The sequence below is a fragment of the Berghia stephanieae genome, chromosome 11, assembly GCF_034508935.2.
Source record: "Berghia stephanieae isolate SIO BIC M18660-M18661 chromosome 11, UCSD_Bste_1.3, whole genome shotgun sequence".
NCBI lineage: Eukaryota > Metazoa > Mollusca > Gastropoda > Nudibranchia > Aeolidiidae > Berghia > Berghia stephanieae.
Window position 1 is genome coordinate 10,555,469 of NC_088370.1, and position 24,361 is coordinate 10,579,829.

A 24,361-nucleotide genomic window follows, 5' to 3' on the forward strand; every position below is an offset into this window, starting at 1 on the left:
GCCAAAGCCAGGATGGGATGGTACCAAACCTACCACCATCTCTGGTCTGGTTAAAGACAAGAGGAAGAAATTATAATAATAATAATAATAATAATAATTTAAATAAAAAATAATATTAATAATAATAATTAATAATAATAATAATAATAATAAAATAATATAATAATAATTAATAATAATAATAATGTACTTTATTCATCCAAAAGGGCATTTTTTGTACAGACGTTATAAAACGCGACAATGATACAATACAAATAACATAATTACGTAAATATAATGTGGTAAGTAAAATTTGGTAATAGGTATAGTGTAATAATATTGGAGGCTGTAAGAATATTAATAGCATTAATTTCAAGGGAACAAGATTATATAATTGTAAAAGATATATAGTATCTAGTAAAGTGTTGTAAAGCCTGTGACAAAAGCTGCGTCCTAAGCATGCCATGCATACAACTTCCATTAAGACAAAAGCGATCAATTCTTTAAAATTACTTTTAAAATCTGTTTCAAAATTTTAGATATTCTTTCATCAGTTGTGATTTGGGTAATAATGTTATTTTCTGGACCTTTCTGAATGGTTGGTTGAAAAAAAGCCAGCTGGGTTCACTAGGTCTGGCAGAAAAGTACTTTGAGACTTAATTTCTTCCCAAAAGGCAAGTTTTCACAAATAATAATAAACTCTGGCTCTAGGAGAGCTTTGAAAATTAAATAAAAAGATATTTCTGAGTACCAGGAGATTATTCCTTTCCAGGGGAACTGCCGACCTTCACACTCCAAAGTGGATAAAAAACGTCAGAAACAGGAATTTGAGACTAAAATAGGAAATTGTTACGAACGGACATACCCTCTCAAAATCGTCACCAACAGGTGGTATTTTGGAACAAGCTAGTAATTGTGCTAACATGTGTTAGGTAATGGAATGGGGAAGGGACGGCAATTCATTTTCCTACTTACCTCCCTGTTGAAAAGCCCCCCCCCCCCCCCCCCCCCCCCCCCCCCCCCCCCCCCCCAATCAAAAAAAAAAAAAAAAAAAAAAAAAAAAAAAAAAAAAACCCAAAATAATCAGAATTTTTGAGATAATGGCAGAATGGCGGAAAGGTTGGCATGGTTTGTAGTTGTTATAGGTATCCACATCTTATTGACATAAAAACTCAAATTGATTTTAATTTTGGTTCAATTCTCCTTAAAAGGAAATTAACAATCCCCCCCCCCCCCCCCCCCCCCCCCCCCCCCCCCCCCCCCCCCCCCCCCCCCCCCCCTCCCCCCCCCCCCCCCCCCCCCCTACCCCCCCCCCCCCCCCCCCCCCCCCCCTTACTCTACTAATGCTCTTCCCCTCTCATTAAATTCATAAGAGAGGAAGAAGAAAAAGAAACATAAAAAAAGAAGAGAAGAAGTAAGAAGAAGAAGAAGAAGAAGAAGAAGAAGTGTTGTGGTGTTTGCAAAACTAGAGTGAGTATTTACCTTCCAGTCTGTCTGAGCATGTCTAACATCTTGGCTTGAAACACCTGGATTCAACAGCTTCTACACTCACACCTTTGGAAGAAAATGAATAATGTATGGAAAAAATTATCAACATTGTTAATAGTCCATTAAATGTGAACATCATCAACTATTTTAAAACTCCAATGCTGGAAATGGCCATTGCTGAACCGAGTAAATAACTAAATTGCCGTGAATATCAACCTCCATCAAAAGTTATGAAAAATTTGATGAAAATATGAAGAAAATTTTATTTTTTTTAAAATGATAATAATAACAGCTGAAGAGCACAGGGGAGAGAAAGAACAGAGTCACATGCAGCTCAATGGTGTTTGGTCTAGTCAAAAAATGTCGAGCAATGATAAGTGTGTTAAATGACTGGATAGGTGAAAGTAATCATGGAAAATTCTGGTCCCCATGTTATCTCTGTGGGTAATGAACTAAACACACATTACCCCCCTGGACTCAAGAATGAATTGAATGAGTACTTGGCTATAGACAGTGATGTATGGTACAAGAGGGTTAATACAAAAATGGATGACTGGTCAGTACTTTATGATATGGAAATATGAGTTTATATGGTATGCTAGGGAAATAAATGAAACAATAGGAAGCGCTAATTTCGTACCTGATCTTTTTTCTTTAAAAATTTTCATTATTTTTTTTATAAACATATTTTTCAAACTCGCGTACAAAATTTAAAGATATTATGATCACATATTATGAATGTTTCACATTGAAAAAGAAAAAAAATTCTTCTCTGTAAAAATGGTAACCATCCCCTGAAATATAATCTAAAATATATATACAACTGTTCGCGCCTCCCCAGCCAAAATCAGAAAGTGACTTCAATTCAAAACAAGAGCAGAGCAGAGACTGACAAATTTCATTGATTGCACTGAAAACACCTCTCTCTCAAATTCAAGATAACAAAGGTATAGATCATTACTTATTATCACGGAACACCCTTAACCCTCTCCTTACCGGCTATTTTCAGAATTTTCCTCAATCCACCCAACACGAAAATAGATTTTTATTACGCAAACAGGAAAGCAACAATCACATTCTAAAAACATAATATTATCAAGCAAATTGAGCCCTACAAACAGTTTCAAGGTTTTATAGCGATATAACAAAAAAAAATTATTAAAATTTTGTGATGTAAAATTGAAATCAGAATGAGAAGTTATTGGTTTTATCGTAACAAATGTGACAATTTTCCTATGGTTGGTAAAGAAAGGGTTAATCAGTAATTCCATATCCCTGAATAACCCAGAAAAATGACACCCAAGCTTTCAATCACAATGGACAATAATACCCAAAGCAGATGTGAGCTGAGAATCCGGAATCGCATCAATGTGGAGGCAATCGCTCTAGCTCTTATATAGTTAAAAATAGTTCTATTACACAGCAGAAAAAGAAAAAGAAAAAAAAAAAAAAGAAAAAAGAAAAGAAAAGAAGAAGAAAAAAATAATAAAAAAGTTCTATTACACAGCAGCCAAATTTTCAAAGGAAGAGCTAAATCGGGACACCCATATGTACAATACTGTCATGACCTAATACAGGAGTATGCTTGGACCATTATATAGTATAATCTAGATTAAAAGCCCTTTTTGCTCTTTATTTTAATTTGCTAGTCAAAAAAGCATAATCCTGGGACATGTGAGGTCATTTCCATACTTAAAACAGCCCATATTTTCTTTTTAAAATATTCTCCAGACTGTCAAATCAGGACAGTTGGCCGATATGCTATATATAATTCTAATGCAATCATTAACTTACAGTTCCAGACTGTGGCATAGCAAAGACGTCGATGACCCTGACTGTGTAGTCATCAACAAACTCTCCCAGCATCAAACCATCACTTCCATGGGGACACCTGCACGACCGTGCTTCAACATCTTGAATGAAGAAAATATTAAATTGAGAAATTAAGGAGCTGGTACTGGTGTAATAAAAAGATCTGAAAAATGTGTATGAAACAGTGCCAGACAAGGCAAGAAAAGAAAAAAGAGAAAAAAAATCCTCAAAAAATAAATCTCCCTCAAGGAAGACCGATCTTTTGGGATGATTTTTTTTTCTTGTATTTTCCTTTCTTGCCTTGTCTGGCACTGTTTCGTACACATTTTTTCAGACCTTTGAATGGAGGAAAGAGAGTACGAGCAGAACTGTAAGCAACATATTGCTTTTAACATACAGACAAGGAAAAAGCAAATAAAACCAGTTATGAAAATCTGTTTAACTATAACATAGCAAAAGTTTGTAATGAGAAATAAACATCAACAGCAAGATTGAAAGTACGATATATTTTATCATTAATAATTATTACTTCACAACACTTCAGCAGTGTATATTGTTACAACTTTTAAAAAATATATTCATTGCTAAGTTAAACAAAAATAGGCTTAAAGTGTAAAATATATGTATTTTTCACATTTGGTGCAATGAAAAAAAAAAAAAAAAAAAAAAAGTCATGATGCTTTACTGTCATTCACTTCTAGAACAAAGTACCTTGAGTAGAGCGAGAGACGAAATGTAAACCTGTTCTGCTGTATCAACAACCGGGGCATCAGTTGGTGGTGTACCCTGGTAGAAAAAAAGACATTAAATTTTATAAAAATTGACTGAAAAATGAAAAAAACCAGTGTAAATGATTAAATACACACTTATCTTTGAAATGAAAGACAATGGATGTACCAATTCCTTTTTTTTTTTTTTAAAATGATCTACAATGTGCTCCCAGCCCAAAATGGAAATCTTCTGAAATGTAATGTAAGATAATGGTAAGATACCAGGTTAGTTATATCATGAATAGTGACGATTCATCAATGGTACTCTTATCGTCTGATGAATGAAAAAGTGAGACACACATTTCCCTCAATTCAATTCAAAATAAATCCACATCTTATTCAGCATATCGATGGCCCGTTGATCAAACCTCTGAAGTAGCCTCCCCGCGATACTATACTTCAGAGGTTTGATCAACGGGCCATCGATATATTATTTCAAACTAAAAGTGTCAGAAGAAATGCTAAAAACCATAATAGCATATTTTCTACTCAACTACTGGTGACAATTCCTAATTTGCTGCCCTGACTGAATATCTGCTATAAGAATAAATGTTATCATTCATTTGGGAAGAAAAAAATTGTAATTCCACCCCACCCCCTCAAAAAAAAAAAAACGTGTAATCCAACATGATTCCCTTTTCAATAGTAAAACTAAATACCGTTTACAACAGTGCTGTATAACTATATAAATAATCCTAACCTCATATTAATTCAAGGAAACATTTAGTCCCAAAAATAGCACAGACTTCGAGGTCACTGGCTCAACTCAGGAGCGAGCCAAAGTTTGCACATCGACAGTACTTTGTGGATTTGGAGAACCGATGGCTAAAAAAAGCAGTTGATAGCACAGTATTCGGCTCTAGTTTTTTAGTTTTTAATAATATATTTCTTTTTGAATGGGGATGGGGGGGGGGGGAAGATTTACTACTTTTCAGAGGACTGAAGGTAGATCGATTTTATTGCCCAAGGCCAATACTAGTTGGTCAGAACTTTGAAATACTGTCAGAGGATTTACAGGTCTAGGGAGTTGTTGAGTATCTAGTTGAATATTCGGAAATTATCTCTCAAAATCAAAAGATTTGAAAAAAAAAATGTTTTAATTACCTGACCCATCCAGGAACTCTACCTCCAAGACTCAGTAATCTGTCCATTGTGCTGTGAAAACAAAAGTAAATAAAGTGAATTTTTTTTATAGAATTCTAATTTGAGAATCAGAAACCGGAGGAGAGAAGTTAAATAACGTGTATAGCAGCAGTACAGACATTTGGACTTGAAACTTTGGAATTTGCCAATTTTCAGTCATCTTCATCTTCTCTCGCCTTCTCCAACCCTTTCTATCATCATCATAGTAGAAAGTCAAAAAACTCGTTACTTGCAGATTCCTTCTGTATACAGAGAAAAGATTGTGGTTTGAATCTGGCAAAAAAAAAAAATATCCCTAATCTTATGAATGTCTTACCGATAAAGCCAAATAAACTGTAGAACTGTGTACAAACAATGAGAATGAAATTTCCTTACTCACCGACAGGAAGTAGGTTGTTATATTTCCAGAGTCGTTGATTTACCATGAAATATCTGTATACACAGTCAACAATAAATGACTAAAAAGTGGATAAAATTATTTTGTAAGGCTAAAATTATTCATTAACAAAATTAGAACTCGGTATTTCAAAGAGATTTTAGTAATATTCTACAATATGTTAGTATCTAATCATAGTTGTGTAAATTAAAAGCTTATTCTATTTGACCGGCGAGTTTTTACATTCTAAGCGAGCTGACTCTTGTTGTAACAAAAATGAAAGTAAAAGTACAGGTTCCAAGTAGTGCTGGGTCGAGTTTGAAACGATCAAATCGAGCGGGTTTTCGATCGAGTCCTCTAAAATCGAGTCGGTTTCGGGCGGGTTTCGAGTCAGTGACGTCATCGAGCAGTGATTCGTTTGAAAAAAAAAAACACGAGCAACTCGTTTGCCACAGGAAACTTCACATACCCCTCCCTCTCTTATGTCTGTGGCTGGCTTGACTGCAGCTGGTTATGATGGGGGCTGCCAGATGGCCAAGTTCAAAATTGGTTACTAAGAAACGCTTTTCTATTATTATTCATTTAAAAAAAAAATCTTTTATTTAAAAAAAATGAAAAGATAAGTTTATCCAACTGTAGTCGATTGTTTTGTTAATCAAAACAAATGAGTTTTTCAAGGGAGTCAGAATGCTTGTGGTGTTGGGCTATTTGGGGTCTATTTGACTACTTGGGCAAGAAGAAATCTGGCTGTCTGGCAGCCTTGATTATGATCGTTCGTCGCATCACACACACATACACACACACACACACACACACACACACACACACACACACACACACACGCCATCACACAGTTGTTGATGGTGAAGGGTTGAGACCCCCCCCCCCCCCCCTCCCACCACCATCATCCCGCTGTCACCTTAACATTTCATATTTATGTCGCGCCAAAAGTTGTCGGCCGCCCCCACCTCCCATAATTTGTCACTGGTCGTCATCGCCTCTTGTGTGTGCGGGAAAGGTCGTGCCTTTCATTTCATTATTTGAAAAATAAATGAACAAGAATGGTGTGTTTTTATTAGGTAGGTAGATAATAATAATATTTAGCAGGTTCCACACCCAGTCACACACGGATTGCCCGGACACGATGATAACGATGCCGACGACAATGGATGACGATGATGATGATGATGATGATTATCGTGTTTCTGTTTAAAAAATGAAATACTTTAGCAGGTTCCACCCCCACCCCCCACACGGATAGACCGGACCCGAAGATGATGATTGTGGTTTTGCTGGCTGTTACGGCTGTGATGAGGATGATGATAATGATGATGATGATGATGATGACGATGGCGCAGATGGTGATTATTTGTTCGGTCGCTCAGTGGTACGGTGTCTCTTGTCACAAAATCAAGCCTTGTCAATGGCCGGATGAGTGACAGTGATTGTTGAAAATTGTGATCCAGACGTTAAGTCCGTGTGTCAGGCACTTGACTCAGGTGTGAATGTATTCTTATCTTATAAGCAATGACGGGTATTGTAAAGAGCTTTAATACAAAAAGACTCCAAACAGCGATCGGTACCTACTGTACGAAATGGATGTATGGTCGATATGGCGTGCCGGAGGAATAAATTAAATAAAATATTGTGAAGTTCATTGAGCATGGTAAATCCTTGGAAATGCGCTTTGAACTAATACACCTGCTAGACAACTCCGATTCCAATATAAACGACTGATTAATATTCCCATATATAAACTATAGTTAGCTGAAAATCTTTCTTTGTCGGGACTCCAAAAGTATGGAACGAATTAGACAAAGAAATCAAAGGGTCTTTTAGGAGCACTGATTGATTTTAGATTGATTATTACATTGAAATGTGTTGATATTTATTTTATCCATTATTATTAGGGTGGTGGTGGTGGTGGTGATGATGATGATCCCGCTGATATGATGGTGATGATAAATAAATTAAACATAATTCCCTTTATTCATCCCATAGGGGAGATTCGTCTTTCGGGTCTATTCTAAGGGAAGACTGGAATAACCCAAGCGATAGCCGCAGTGCAGCGCCGCAAATTTAGTTAGGGCAAGGTGACTTGCTCAAGACCACTCAGCGGCGGGTGATCGAACTCGGTACCTTTCGGGTGCCAACCAAAGACCGTACCGCTGCCCTGATGATGATGATGATGATGATGATGATGATGATGATGATGATGATGATGATGATGATGATGATGATGATGATGATGATGATGATGATGATGGGAACTAACAAAGAATACACAGGCATCTAAAATTGAAACATTCCATATTCAAAGCTAATGTTTTACTTTAAAAAATTGAGCTTTACAATATCCACTAAATGTGATCAAAGCGCTTTGTAAAGGGGTCCCCGGTCAACAGCAACATTTAATATGTAGGACGGGACATGCCGCCTGTTAGGCGATATTACAATTTTTCAGACAAAGACAACGCTGTTAACGGCCAGGTACTCATTTTACACCTGAGTACGGTGAGAGAATGTGAGTAAAGAGCCTTGTCCAAAGACTCAACTATGCACCGAGCGCGAGGCTCGAACCCAGGACTTTCCGATCCCAAAGCGGGTGTCATACCACTAGACCATTATAATGCACGAGAGCCATGGTCGACTAGAGTACTACCTATAGTTACGTCATGACTAGACCACATAGCCGCACTACTGTAGGAGTGTTCATTGATAGAGGGATGCGTGTGTGTCATAGAAATAGCCTGTGTGTGTGTGTGTGTGTGTGTGTGTGTATGTGTGTGTGTGTGTGTGTGTGTGTGATAGTCAAACTTTAGTAGGTTTAATGAAGTCTTGTCACACACGCGTGATACACCTATACGAATTTCCCTGCCACTGCCACCCAGACACACTAACATCTGACAAGGAGTGAGGGCTGTGGAAGAACCACAAACTACCGTGTGCAAACATTGGCGATTGGTATCGGATGGCAAACTGTGATCGTTTGAATTTGAAATGATTCGAAACACTCGTTACCCCTCCGCTCGCTCGAATCCTGATCGTCTCAAGCTCGTCTCACGTGTCAAGATCGTCTCAAGCTCACAACCCGCTTGATCGTTTTACGATCGAGTGATCGTTTTACTAACTCGCTCTTCCGGCATTGAGATCGAGCACTGACTCGTGGCTTGGCGCTCGGTCGTCGATCGAGTAAAAGCGATCAAATAACCCAACACTAGTTCCAAGTAATTTTAGATATATGATGAAATTGTAGTGAGTCTCTTATTGTCTATAAATTGTTGGGCGCTCACGAGCATTTAAAACGGTGGACTGTATTACTATTTCTACACTAAAGCAAGAATATAGAACGCGTAGGTATGTGTCTTGTTAAGGTAAAGATAATATCTAGATAGTTCGTACGCACCTGGTCTCTGTAGACTGAGTAGGGCGGTGCCCAATTTTACTACCCTAGCCCTAGGCCTAGACTCCTAGACTAGATGGATTAAAAAAAAAAAATTTTTGGCAGTTTCCTTTTTTTCCCAATAGGGGACGTTTAAAAAAAATTATATCTATCATAAAGAGGATGGGCGTGGACTTCCAATCCGCAGTCATATTTCCACATAAATCATAAAAAAATAATCGCGCGGTAGGCAGTTTAATGAGCAGCAGCAGTGGCAGTCAAATTGTGACCCAACTCGCCGTTCTCGTTTTGGGGGGGTTCAATTAAAGATGCATAACTCCGTTATAAAGAGGAACATCGCATATATTTTGGTATAATTATTTTCGTCTTTCAATTTCCTTTTAAACGGTGCCAATTAAAAATCCATTAATAATAACTCCAGAAGTTATATGAAGTTAAAATTTGGCAATTTTCAATTGCATTTATTTTTTAAAAATAAAAACGCTTGTTTTAGGATAATATCAAAACTTTATTCATGCCAAATTTCAGGGCTCAATATCTATGCGCAGACACTTTTTAACTCTGCGCCGAAATGCCATGTTTACATTATCTTCTCATCATGGCTGCCCGACGATATCGATATTCATATCGATATTTTAAATTTAGTTATGTACTATTTTTTAAATTTAGTCCATATTATTTTCAGTACTATTATTTACTATGTTTTTATTTTGAATACATACTTTCCAACTTTATTTATGGGCATTTTATAGTTTTTGTTTTAAAAGTTCGTATATTTCTTCTCTTTGTGAAATCCGATATTAATAATATCGATATTTTTAAAATACCAATTGCTTTAATTTTATTTTATTTTGCCATCAAGTCATCAAGTTTCTTTCCCATATGCTTAGATATATTTTATTATTTGTATCCATATTCGAAAGGCCTTAGCCTTAATCAGTATTATGGTAAGAAGTTCTATTAGTTATAAATTTTGACACCCCCATACTTTGAGAGAGAAGAGGGTGGGGGGGGGGGAGTGGGGGGAATAACATTATATTAATTGTCAGTTCAAATGATGTAATAGCAATAAACCCAAAGTGGTTCAGCATACTTTTTTTAAGTATTAAAAGCCAGAACTTTCCTTCTTATTGAAATAGGGAATCTGTTTCAATTTATTTGAACTTTTTCAATCTACCATTTTATTTATATGCAATTTAATTGCCAGAGGTAAAAATAAACTCATTATGTCATTACGCAACATGTTTATATCTTTTCATTTAAATACTCTCAAACCCTTTTTTATTCTCTATGTATTAAATCAAAGAGGGGAATTATTTGCAATTGTTTCAGTGAGATATTGGGGATAAATCCAGAAGTGATATAGCAAATTGTTTCTCACGTCTAACCAAGTTTTTAATTATATAACATTTGCGTCATATTATGTAATAATGTGTTAATTTGAAATGTTTATCTTCCTCTTTATTAATGTAAATGCATTGTCCTCGATAAGACGAACATTTTGGTATACAATATATGATAAGAACTCCATATTGACTGTTTTAACCATTTTTTAATAACATCACACGATTTCGGTCACAGTTTTGCAATGGTAATTTTGGGGTAAAAATCGGTCGGAAATGTCAGACTTTGAACTGCCGTAACTACATTTCTAATCAAGATAGAAACAATATTCAAACTGTTTTGTAATCTGTGTTGCCAGCTCTTTCATATGACATTGGTTTCAAGTGTGTGAGTTACATTTAGAATTTCTATTAAATTCCAGTCTATAGTTACGAACTGACTATTTTCACCGTATGTATTAGCCAATCAGAAGCCAGGAAACTAACTGTGATGTAGTAGCCTCAGCCTCCAGAATCCGATCCGACATTATTTTCTTCCTGCGTGCAGACGAGTTTTTTAAAAAAAGAAAAATTTTGCAAGAACAAAAGCTAGAGAGACCTCCCAAAAACTCCTCGTTATAGCATTTCTTTCAATTTGTATTTTCACTTTGGACCTTTTGTCAAACGTTTATTTATTCAATTTGTCATCATGATATAGAACAAACCTTGATAGATCTGTGAAAGTTTAAAATTTCCTAATTTGACCATTGTTTTGATTCTCGGCAGCCATTTTGATTTGTGAGGTACTGAAAGGCAGTGTAAAGCAGTCCTGGGGTTGTTGTTTTTTTGGTTTTTTTTATGTTTGTTTTTTTCTATTAGGGATAGCTAGAGGTTGTTTGTTTTTCCTGTTAGCGGTAGTTAAAGGTACTAGGTTGTATTTTGTCTTAGGAGCGAATATTTGGGTTCCCTGCCTTAGCACGATGAGCTCTCAGAATTGGTTACAGTTACCGATAAAGCTTTCCAATTTTTCGGCGGCAATGGGGTCTCGAACCCGCGACCTTACTGGTACAACAACTCCACCTGGCCGGGGAGAGCGTGGCTGTATGAGTACAAGCTATTCACAACTCGAGAAAAAGTGATTTCAATCTCTATGTCTATCTTGAGCCGCTCCCCTCGACTTCTTGAGGTCATGGATTGAACACAAACTCCGCAAAGTTCGTTAGCTACCAAGATACCATTATTACCGTACGGTGAAAATAAGTCTGCCACACTATTGTCCCCGTACAGTGAATATATCAGTCTAGACAACCTGGTGGCATATGTCAAAAGTGAAACAAGGAATTGATGGTCGAAAAGGAAGGGGGTAAATGAATCTAAATTTAATTTGTAAGTAGGTCAAATGTGGCAGTACACCCCCACACCCCTCCCCACATTACGTTGACTTGGATAAGACAACATATACGGCCAGGGCTGCTTCACAATCAATTTGAAAATAACAGCTTTGGTATTTAGCTAGCTCATTGCTCTGTTTTCTATGTTTCTTTTTCCTTTTTTTTTTTCTTTCTTATTTTTTTTTTTTTTTTTTTTTTTTTTTTTTTTTTTTGTATTTTAAAGATTCAGTCATGGATGATGAGAATGAGTACTGCAAACGACCCATTTCCAAGGAGGAGATTCCAAGCATTCCTGAAAGAAAATATTTCTGTGAGTTTACAATATCTACTGACTTATGTATAAATTCCTGTCTCAAATTTTTATGCAACATTAATCAAAGATCGTTTTCACTTCGTTAACAGAAACATACAGTTCGTTTTATATTGTCATATAACAGTACAATTTGTTCAATTTCTTCTTCTTTTTTTTCCAGCTGTATTATCTGAAAAGAATAGTATAAATGATGCCTAGTATTTCTTATCTACGTTGAATAACCTGATCTTCACCATATTAAAGCAACTTTTCTTTTCTTTTTTTTCGACTTGTCATGAATGCAATAGAATTTTGTTTCTATATGGCCTGCTGTGAGAATAGATTAACCAAATTAAAGCACATTGACCATTTTGTAAAGGAATTCAAATGCAGAATATAGATTTTTTTTTAATTTTATAATATTTGTATCAAGATTACATAAAAATCAACTGTACTGATTTGTGTGAGTGTTTAAGCAAATATTATTTGTAATTTCAGCGCTTAGAGTCTGATGTTTCAGCATTATTATTATTATTATTATTATTATTATTATTATTATTATTATTATAAGTAGTAGTAGTAGTAGTATTGTTGTTGTTATTATTATTCTAATTTATTTGTATATCTATATCTTGTGTCCGTATCAACAGATAATGATCATACAGCTGATGTCCAGTAAGTATCTTGAAACTTTGAAATTCATTTGACATTTTTTTATCCCATCTTTTGGGATTCTATTTACCGTAATGTTTGGGACTATGAGGTCTGGTGGTATGACACTTAGCTTTGGACTAGAAGTATTTTTTAATAACCAATTTTAACTTTTAATTTTGGCTTAAGAAGCATTTTGGACCAGACACATTCTTTATTACTAATTTTGTTCCCATTTTTATTTTTTATTATTTTTGTTTTTGTTTTTTTAACTCCAAATTAATGTTATTAACAATTCACTGCCCGTTCAAATCGTGCACAGCAGGTATATGTGCGGTTATGCGGTCTAGTAATATGACTCTTGCATTTGGATCAGAAGGTCTGGGGTTCGAGACCTGTTTTTGAGTGGCACATCGTTGAGTCCTTGGAAAAGGCTCTGTACTCACATTCTTTCACCGTAACTCAGGTGTAAAATGAATACCTGGCCATTAACAGCACCGTGTCTGTCTGCCAAAAAAAAAATTATAATATATTAATATTAATATCGCTTAACAGGCATTGTGTCTCATCTTACTTATTAAGTGTTGCTGTAGGCTAGGGACCCCTCAGACTCTCTGACTGGGTGGGGATCCTGACCTCCCATAGCGGGCAGGGAGGTCCATACTGTGTCTTCTATCCCCTTATATCTGTTTTCCAACATGCTTTCTGTCTTTGTCTGAAATGAGGTTACTTGATTTTGTCCTGGCCCTGGTTAGAGGTCTTAGCTGGGAGGGAAACAGTCAAATGCATGGTTATTGTTGTGGGAGATGATATTTTTTTCCTTGTAAATCATCCCTCTGTTATGTATTATTATATTTGTTATTTTTAGTGTATAATGTAAGCATTTGAGTGTATTCCTCTCTGTTGGATTTTGTGCTTGTGTCCGGATGAGACTTATAGGTGATCTCAAACTAAGTACATTGGAATCTACATCTGATCCCTATTTGTTCCCAGTTCCCCTTTGTCTTACCTTTTATTGGGTGCTTTAATTGTAATTCTAGAACTTTTTACTATCCATTTTCTTCCTTTTTACTGGCGCTGATATGACCTAAATGTGTTGGAAGCGCCGTAAAACCCTTAAAAACAAAACAAAACAAAAAACATCAGACTCTCTGACACATGTTTAGTGGATATTGTCCTATATAAATGCTCTAGATATGAGATATTTTATTTTGGAGTGGTTTGAGTTAGCTGATATTTTTAGTTTATTGACATAAACTGATTCTTTTGTCTTCTCTCTACAGGCTACATGCACGTATCCTTTCTGAGACAAGTCTATGAAATGAGAGTTGATTTATTCGATGTGCTTTTTATGTGATTTGTGTTGACTAAACTAGAACTCTCTCTCTCTCTCTCTCTCTCTCTCTCTCTCTCTCTCTCTCTCTCTCTCTCTCTCTCTCTCCTTCTCTCTCTCTCTCTCTCTCTCTCTCTCTCTCTCTCTCTCACTTCTCTAGTTTTATCTCCTCTCTCTTCTCTCTCTCTCTCTCTCTCTCTCTCTCTCTCTCTCTCTCTCTCTCTCTCTCTCTCTCTCTCTCTCTCTCTCTCTCTCTATATATATATATATATATATATATATATATATATATATATATATATATATATATATATATATATATATATATATTTATTTATATCTATATACACACACACAAACACAAATACTGTTTTATGATACATTACAATAAGTTGGAGTAAATGTACCAAGTCTGAAAAAATTGTAATATCGCCTAACAGACGTCATAACTTGGTCTGCATGTTACGTGTTGCTATTGGTCAGAAACCCTTTGTAAAGCCTTTCAAGCATGTTTAGTGGATATTGCGCTTTATAAAAGCTCAAGTTGAATGCACAAGATGGATTGGGGGGAAAAAATATATTCAGATCGTCATAAATTTTCAGGTCCTTCTCATCTGTGATCCACAGTGATGCTCTTTAAAAATTCAATGAATGATGTAAAAAGGAAAAGAAACAGGTCATATTTTATATTAGTGTATTTAGAAAAGTTTTCTCTTTTCCATCGTTCTAGTTTTATTGTTTGAATTTATTTTTTCTTTTGAGTAATTGTTTGATATTTACAAGTGATGTTTGGCAGCTATTGCAGCGTGGCTAGTGGTACGGTCTTTGCTTCCTACCCGAAAGGTACCGAGTTCAATCACCCGTCGCTGTGTTGTAGGGCCTTGAGTAAGTCACCTCACCCTAGCTCACTTTGCGGTGCTGCTCTGCGGCTGATGCCTGGGTTATTCCAGTCTTCCCTTGGAAAAAGACCCTAAAGACAAATTTCCCCTTGGGGATGAATAAAGGGAATTTTGTTTTATTTATTTATTTATTTATCAGACGATTCCCTTAACAATAAATCAGAAGGTAAAGACCTAAAGGAGAGCTTTGAACAGGTGAGGTCGATATTCCTATTCATATTTTTAAATTTCTTCTTTTTTAAAAATTTGTTTTGTTTTGTTTTGTTTTCTCCAGTTTTATTATTTGGTTAACTCAATTAAAACAGCATTGTGGACATGTGGACATGTCCTATATATAAATGTCCATAGTGTTGTTAAAAGCTAAGTAAAATTAATTCCTGGCCATTAACAGCATTGTGTCTGTCTGCAAAAAAACTATAATATCGCTTAACAGGCATTGTGTCTCATCTTACTTGTTAAGCGTTGCTGTTGGCTAGGGACCCCTCAGACTCTCTGAGCATGTTTAGTGGATATTTATTGCATTATATTGCGGCTATGTGGTCTAGTGGTATGACACTCGCTTTCGGATCGGAAGGTCCTGGGTTCGAACCACGCTCGGCGCATAGTTGAGTCCTTGGAAAAGACTCTTTACTCACATTCTCTCACCGTACTCAGGTGTAAAATGAGTACCTGCCCGTTAACAGCATTGTCTTTGTCGGAAAAATTGTATTATCGCCTAACAGGCGTCATGTCCCGTCCTACATGTTAAATGTTGCTGTTAACCAGGGACCCCTTGTAAAACGCTTTGACTTTGAGCACATTTAGTGGATATTGCGCTATATAAAGCTCAATTTTTTAATTTTTTTTAAAAGTGATATTAACCAGAGAGCAGATTGATGGAGATGCTTATTGTTTATTGTTTTATTTATATAATCCTTATTATGGCATTGGTGATTGACGGGTTTAAACCATGTTCAAAGTTAACTCATTCAACCCTAACAACGAATATATCCGTTGTTTACCCAGGTTACTTATACCCCATGCCCATTAATTACATTTTTCTGGTTCAAATTATAGGCGTAGTATCAAAGCTAATGTTTTTCATTTTTAAATATTTATGGTAGTTGAATAAAACGATTTATGCACATGCTTATTTTTAATACATTTTTTCCAATTTTGAAAAGTAGTAAAAATCTCTAGGATTGAGAGAGTTAAAAGGTTTATTTTAGGCAATTTGCCATTATAAACCATAAATGAACTCAGATTTTCCAATAAACAAATGAATTCAATTAAGGTAATTGCACTATAAATAAAAAATAGAAAACATTTATAATTTGTGACCATTCATCTCAAAACGGTATTATGTCGGGATGAACCAGATGCTAAAAAGTCAATTTAAAGCTAAACTGGTCAATATTTTGAATTGTTGGTATTCAGTGAACTAAATTATAACATTCATTCTCCTCTATAAAACATACAAACTCAACGCAAGTCTGAGATTTCTGGCAATAAATTCAATTTTCAACATCTTTATCATCCCAACATAATACCGTTTTGAGGCGAGGGGTTACATATAAGAAAAGAAATCAAAATCACTCACAAGCTTAGTAACATCATAGATACAAAACGTGTGATTTTGAGTATGGTCTGGGACTTAATAGGTGTCAGGGATTGCAAGACTGTGTCCGTGGATAAGGTGTTTTAATGCTTTACCTCACTTGAAACAGGTGAGAATGAGTATCTCACAAAGACGACAATTCCCCATCCCCCCCCCCCTCACCTCACCACCTCCCCCAATAGGGATGAAAAATTTCTCTACTTTCCTTTCCAGAGGTGAAGCAAAAATTGTTTCAGCCTGTTTTAGTTTCGACAAGTGAGACGAACCCTGGTTTTATGGAGCTGGTGGTTCTGAAGTTTTTCTAGAGTTTCTTCCATCATTGTTGGCAGTAAATGATCGTCTTTAATCCTATCCACTCTGATAATACGTCTGGGTGGCGTTCCTGGCCTCCCATAGTGGGCACTTACTTTGTCTTCTATCCCCTTATATATCTGTTTTCCAACATGCTTTCTGTCTTTGTCTTGGGATGAAATTACTTGGTTTTGTCCTGGCACTGGCCGGATACCCTAGCTGGGAGGGAAACAGTCAAATGTATAGTTAGTTTTGGGAGATGATATTTTTTTCATTGTAAATCATCTCTCTATTGTGCACTGTATTATGTTTTATTTACATATTATATCTTATTTGTAAACATTTGAGTGTATTCCTCTTAGGTGGGGCCTGTGCTTGTGTCTGGATGCGACTTTTAGGTGATCTCAAACTAAGTACTTTGATGGTGTGCTCTTGGAATCTACATCTGTTTCCTAGTTGAACCAATTCCCCTTTGTCTTACTTTTTCTTGGGTGCTTTAATTGTATTACTAGAACTTTTTACTAACCCATATTCTTCCTTTGTACTGGTGCTGATATGACCTTAATGGGTTGCAAGCGCCATAAAACCCTTAAAAACAAACAAACAAAACTCTGATAATATGCTCTATTTTTGGGGGGCAAGCTTATATTATATAGATGTGTATATTTATTTCAGGTTGCCATGGCAATGTATGGTTACATGACCACCAACCTAGACACTGTGGAGATGAACTACGCCTTCGACATGGAAGCCTCTGGTATATCCTGTTTATTTGCATTTGCATAATTATAAATTATTTGACGGTGTAATCAGATAGGTTTAGACGCTCTGGCAATATTCCTAATTTTTATCATGATTAATCTCTTTTTTTATTTTTTTATTTTTAAAATTTGCATCAATATTTCTAATTTGTCTGAATATTTTCTTTAGATGTTGACAGGAGGTTATTAGTGGCTTTATGAACTTACGTTAATAATTTGTCTTAATCATGTTTATAAAAATATATAGTTTGTAAAGCGCTTTGAGCATGTTTAGTGGATATTGCGTTATATATATAAAAAGCTAAGTAAAAAGCTGAAGTCTACAACATTTGTATTAAGAATACATAAAAATTGACCGCACTGATTTTTTTGTCCATGACAAGTAGATTTGAGTGTGTCACATTTTACAAATGGAACTTTGAATTGAAGAAATTATTGTATTTTGTACTTCACAAATAAAGAAACGTTTCAGTGTCTTCACCTCAAAGCTTTTTTTTTTTTTTAAATTTTTGTAGATTAACCTGACACAACCAAGAATATCTGTCAATACGGGGTGTTACCTTGAGTCATAAAAGTTCAATTGGTGAACCACTTGCCTCACAAACAAAGGAACTGATTTGATAGTGGGATGAGTCGAGTTTTTTGGGGTTTTTTTTACTGATTACTTTCTTTCCACCCAGCAGTGATTGGGTAGCTATTTCGGTTATCTCTGGCAGATAGTACTTACAATATAATTCAGAAAAGTGAGTGGAGCAGGCACTTATGTTGGTAACAACAAGAGATGAAGTGAGTAGGAGAAGTGCCAGAAGACAATAGAGAATAAAATATTTTCGCAGCGGTGATGGGGGTTAAGAGCGAAAAAATTTTATTCTCCATTGTCTGTTGGCACTTTCCTACTCACTTCATCTCTTGTTGTTACTTGCAATATACTAGTGTCCCAACGGGTTATTTTTAACTGTTTGGTTAAAGCTGCACAAACGAGGATAAACTCTTGCTTCATTGGAGTACTTACCACTCTTTTGTGGAGGAAGGGAGGAGGGAGGTTATACTGCTCTTTGTGTTTTTACGTCTTTGCCTTTTTTACACTGTGGTCGTGTGCTGCTTCTATAAATAACTTACAGGCTATGCCTTTTTAATGGGCATTTAGGCTTAAGATCAGGCATAAAGACCTACCTCAGGATAACACCTCTAAAGATTTGAAACAAAAAATGCACCCTTGTTCTAATGTCAAATTGGTCATCAGTTATTTGCAAGGCGTATGACACTCTCAACACACTCACATGCACATGCATGCTCACACATACACATACAGGGTTATTTGCATCAACGGCTTTTGACCAAGGATAATATTTAAGAACCGCTTCATTTTCTGTTGTTTTTTTTTTTATTAATTATCCATTACAGGTGATGATCTTTGTGGACTACTGTATGATTTCCTCAACGAACTCTTATTCATATTCTCTGCTGAGGAGTTCATGATTGCAAGGGTTTGTTTGTCATTCCATTCTCCTTGTTTTAAAATTTGTTTAACCCTCTCCTTACCACCCATAGGAAAATCGTCACATTCGTTACGATGTAACAGAAAATTTTCTCATTCTGATTTCTCTTGTACATCACAAAATTTTTTTTTAATGCTTTGATTACAGCTACAAATACTAAACACTGTGTTATAGAACTCAAGTGTTACTTTTTTGTTTGATTAGGAAAAGTCTTTTTTTGTGCTGGGTGGTTGTGAATTTTCGGGGTAAATTCTAAAAATAGCTGGTAAGGAGAGAGTTAAAGGAAATCTGATATGGTACAGTAGAGTTCGGATGCTTGACATTTCAATTTTTTCTGACAGAAACAATAACAAAGCTGTTAACAGCCAGGTACTCAATTTACATCTGAGCCCACTGAGAGAATGTGAGTAAAGAGCCTTTTCCAAGGACTCAAGTACGCGTTGCGTAGAGCGGGATTTGAACCCAGGACCTTCCAATCTGATGGCGAGCCTCATATCACCAAAGTAGCCTTAAGAAATTTTTTTCTGTTAGTTTTTTTTTTGTTTTTTTTTTTGGGGGGGGGGTTAGTGTTTTTTTATTCTGTGTGTGCATATGTGTTTTGTTTTTGTTTTTGTTTTGAAAGACATTGTTTACCGACCGTTTTATGTAGCTACATAGAAAATGATAGAGCAAGCGCCATATCAGAGAATTAAATAATGATAGTAAAGTGAAATGCGGGTGTCAATTTAATCTATGAAGACAGATGCAACATTTTGCATTATATCAGAGAATCAGCATTGCTCAATGGTAGGAGTTCTTTCCCCTTTTTGATATTTCTTATTAATTGATTTAATGGCAAATTACAAGACTTTTATTTCATTGTGAATATAATATACTTTTTATTTGAACAATTTTTTATTTTTTAAAAATCATCACAACAGGTGATAAAAATTACAGAGTTTGATGAGGAAAATTTCAAGATTAAAGCTTCTGGGTAAGTGTTTGTCTTTGAAATCAATAATAATTTTGAATGTAAGCTCCAATTTAATTACAAAAACAGATCAAATGAACATTTCGGGTTTCCCCTTTGTCAACAAAACAGGATGAATGAAACACTACAGATGAATGAGATAATGTGGTAGTGGCATTGTTAAGATGAATAAACAACATCTGCGGTCTATTGAAAACAATGAGGACAAACCTGTCGTCCCACCAATTCAATGGGTCCAGTCATCGAGGATTGTATGACATCCATATTGCCGTCCTTCTGTTCTGTCACAACACTTGTTTTGTTGATAAAGGGGAAACCTGAAACGTTCATTTGATCTGTTTTTGTAATTAAATTAAAGCTTACATTCAATTTCACATTATTATTTATTTCTTCGAGCTTCGAGCAGCAACATTTACATTACCTAGTCTTTGAAATCAGTAGACTGCTGCCACTTTCACTAACTTTTTTTCCAAAGATATTTTCAGTCTAACTTGTTTGAAGCAACCACCCTTTGTTATGAACAATAATACAAGTTGCGCTTTAGTGGTTCCACCATTGGGTCCATGTGGCTGAAATTTGTGTCATTTGTGTACGATGGAATGGACAGTCAGTAACAATTTCCATTTCCCTTGAGCAGGACGCTAATCTATCACAGATTGCATGCTGTTCATTGGAATTCCAATTGTTTTGATAGTGGCCTTGAAGTCAAATATGTAATTTATTCAATTTGGGGTTGATTTCTCTTCTTTTTTTTTTTGTAGACTTTATCCACTAATCTACCTGGGTATCAAATCTTGAGAGAGTAAGTTGTATCTGCCACTTCTCTCATTAAAACTGTTGTTAGAATAAAAATTAAACATTCATCCCACCATCTTGTTCATTGCCTTCCAAGTAACGGCTATGACTCACTTTTAAGATCATAAAAAATAGACTATATCAGCTCTTTTTGCGAAGTCAAAAAGATGGTGACTAGCATTGTTGTTGTTAAAAAATATTTTAAAAATTGACCTTTTATATCGAGAAATATCCACTAAACGTGCTTTACAAGGGATTCCTGGCCAACAGCAACATTTAACATGTAGGACGGGACATGACGCCTGTTAGGCGATATAATTTTTTTGGACAGAGACTATGCTGTTAATGACCAGGTACTCATTTTACACATAAGTATGGTGAGAGAATGTGAGTAAAGTGCCTTCTCCAAGGACTCAATTATGCACCAAGCAAGATCGAACCCAAGACCTTCCGATCCAAAAGCTAGTGTCATACCACTAGACCACATAGGTGTGCATCTTTCCAGAGATACTGAAGTTGCATCTGATTTTCAAATTGTTGAGCTCAGACAGCATCTTTCGTGTCTCTAGAGACCAATATGACAGCGATTAATTCCACCGCTGCTGCTAGAGTGTGTATCTCCTTCACCTCTGCCTCCCTGTAAATAATTGTAAAATTGAATTGGAGCTAATGTGTAAAGTAATGTGTACGCGATATCTGTATAATGTGTGCGGTGTGAAGGAAATGTGCTGATTGAAGGTTAAATTGAAAATATCATGGAGCAACTAATTCATTCATAACCACCAAATCGCCTTTGAAAAGTGGGAATCATCTATCTAAATGAAATCTAAACCGGCTTCTTCGGTGAAGGGATACCACTCAATGCAGTACCAGTGGAATTATTCTTAAATTTCACCTTCCAGGTAAGGCTCATTTAATTTTTAAATTCTTTGACATTTTCTGCACATTAGGTTGGATTTTGTGGGTGATGGGTTGGACCGAAGTCCGAAGTGTCTTATTGTCTCATTGTCTTCCTGCTGGTCCTCTATTTTATTTTTTTTCTATTGCTTGTAGGGAGTCAAGTTTTAATGTACTTTTGGACATGCTGCATTCATGAAGATTTTGTTTGCAGATATATCTCTATATCTATTTAAAATAATGATTTAGAGAGAAGAAAAAAAATCTTGTTTGAGGACGAAGGCCTGATCTTTTTTTAGCATCAGGTGCTGAGATCGCCGATTGGATAAGGATACCCCATGTTTGAGTCCTACTACAAGAAACTAATCTCCTTTGGCAGATAAATTAAACCCACATAGCCCTCTGCTAGCCTGGGTTTTGCTGCAAAGTCACAGCAGGCAGGCGATTGATGAAGAATTTGAATTACTGTCAGAGCTTCTGAAATGATCCTCCCTTTTTTATGTCAGACCAAGGTATTCTGAAAGTAATGTTTTGCTTAGGAAAGCCAAAATTCTACGTCAAATATGAGGAAATAAGGAGAATATTTTATTATTTAAAAAAAACAAACATGAAAATAAAAACTTTATTTATAAGGCAATGATCGGCTATGTAGTCTAGTGGTATGACACTCGCTTTTGGATCGGAAGGTCCTGGGTTCGAGCCTCACTCGGTGCATAGTTGAGTCCTTGGAAAAGGCTCTTTACTCACATTCTCTCACCGTACTCTGGTGTAAATTGAGTACCTGGCCGTTAACAGCGTTGTCTTTGTCCGAAAAATTATAATATCGCCTAACAGGCGTCATGTCCCGTCCTACATGTTAAATGTTGCTGTTGACCAGGGACCCCTTGTAAAGCGCTTTGAGCACATTTAGTGGATATTGCGCTATATAAAGCTCAATTTTGTTAATTTTTTTGATCGATAAGAGTTAGTGTGGAAATTCATTGAAAGATTCGTTTTAATCAAACTTCAAACTTTGAACTTTTTTTTTTTTTGTTACTGTATAAAACTATTTTATGAGCATGAATAAAAATGGTGACAATATCTTTTTTCATCCCACAGGTATGGAGAACCTTTCGATATCAGCAAACATCCCCAAGTAAGATTTGCTATCTGATTTTGATTTTTTTTTTTTTCAACTGGATCATTTGTTGTTCGTAGCTTTAGATAGTTGATAATACCAGTAATAACTCACACCAAAAAAAAAAACAAACAAACAAACACATGTCAACTTCAGATGCCATCGCCTAGTCATTCCATGATAAATTATAGATAATCCATCAAACAAATATTCTATGTCAACAAGATTCATTCAAGTTGTCCAAGTAAGCTAACTGATTAATTTTTTTCCTTTCTCTCTTCTTATTTCTCTTTTTTATTCCAGGGTACAGAGGTCAAGGCTATCACTTATTCCAACATGCAAGTCCACCCGGAGAAGGACACCAATGATGTATTCGTCATCATAGATATTTGATTTCATTTTAATTTTTTTCTTTTTTTTTTTTTTCTTTTGTTATTTCTTTATTTATTTAATTTTGTTTGTCTTTTTGTCTTAACCATTAAACCTGGACATTAAAAAAAGTTTTATTTAGGATAACAAGACTGACAAGTCTTGAAATTGAGCCCAGATCGTAGTCATCGTTAACGTTTAGTCTGACACTAGAACCCTCTAGGACCGGCAGTTTGACGTCATTTTTTAGGTTTGTGTAGCGTCTAGTGAGTTGTGGTTAGTAGAGCTCAAGGAAACAAGTTATTTCATTGGATGAACTATTGAATACAGCTCACGATTTGTTTTCTTTTGTGGCAAAAGACTGGCATTTTGACGTCATTTTTTGGTCAGTGTCAGGCCATAACTTTACGATGGCCACGGTCAGATACAGTTACACCTTTCTAATCTGGAACTCCACAATCCTTTTGTCTCCTTTATCAGGACTGATTGCCTTGGTACTGATTTTTTCTTCTTTATTTGTATTTGTACACTTTAGGGACTGATTCTACTACTATCCAGATGTCTCTGTAATCTACTGGGACAAAATACTGGGAACGGAGGTGTTCGGATTGAAGAGATGTGACTGTATATGGTTTAAAGTTTATTTTTACAGCATGACTGGAAGCAATCCAAAGCTGTATTTACTTTACTTTACTATTCATCCAAAATTATGCAGAGTTTAAAAGCTGATTTTGATGCGCATGATGTCTCTGCTTCAATGCCTGTGCTTGTGTGTTTGCTATGTTTGTGCGTGTGTGTGTGAATAATTTATGTATGTATGTATGTATGTTTGTACGTTTACGGTCAATTTGAAAGTAAATGTTTTGATCTGAATCCATGAATTTAATAAACAAATGAATGATACAATCATAACAGTTTGTTGAGAAGTCATGTTTACACACCACTGAAACTGAGGGTGATTTATCATGAGAAATGTACACAGCAAAGATCATTGTAGTGTGTGGTGGATAGAGTCCTCTATTCTCCCTATTTCCCTATTGTGCGGATATGTGGTCTAGTGGTATGACACTCGCTTTTGGATCACAAGGCCCTGGGTTCGAGCCTTGCTTAGCGCATAGTTGCGTCCTTGGAAAAGGTTCTTTACTCACATTCTCTCACCGTACTCGGGTGTATAATAAATACCTGGCTGTTAATGGCATTTTCTCT

The 24,361-nt window shown here is 35.8% G+C and overlaps 1 protein-coding gene across 2 annotated transcripts; it reads left to right on the forward strand.

Moving 5' to 3' along the window:
* Positions 1–8,634: 8,634 nt before the first annotated feature.
* Positions 8,635–24,064, forward strand: LOC144956584 (protein archease-like). 2 transcript variants are annotated; one of them, XM_078887178.1, is made up of 9 exons: positions 8,635–8,921; positions 11,908–11,994; positions 12,627–12,651; positions 14,999–15,054; positions 17,423–17,504; positions 18,913–18,995; positions 19,928–19,980; positions 22,768–22,804; positions 23,090–24,064. In XM_078887178.1, the coding sequence occupies exons 2-9, from the start codon at positions 11,920–11,922 to the stop codon at positions 23,177–23,179; spliced, it is 501 nt and encodes a 166-aa protein (XP_078743304.1). In that variant the 5' UTR covers positions 8,635–8,921; positions 11,908–11,919; the 3' UTR covers positions 23,180–24,064. The 2 variants fall into 2 exon arrangements, with proteins under 2 accessions (XP_078743304.1, XP_078743303.1); XM_078887177.1 differs by having other exon boundaries at positions 8,645–8,925.
* Positions 24,065–24,361: the final 297 nt, after the last annotated feature.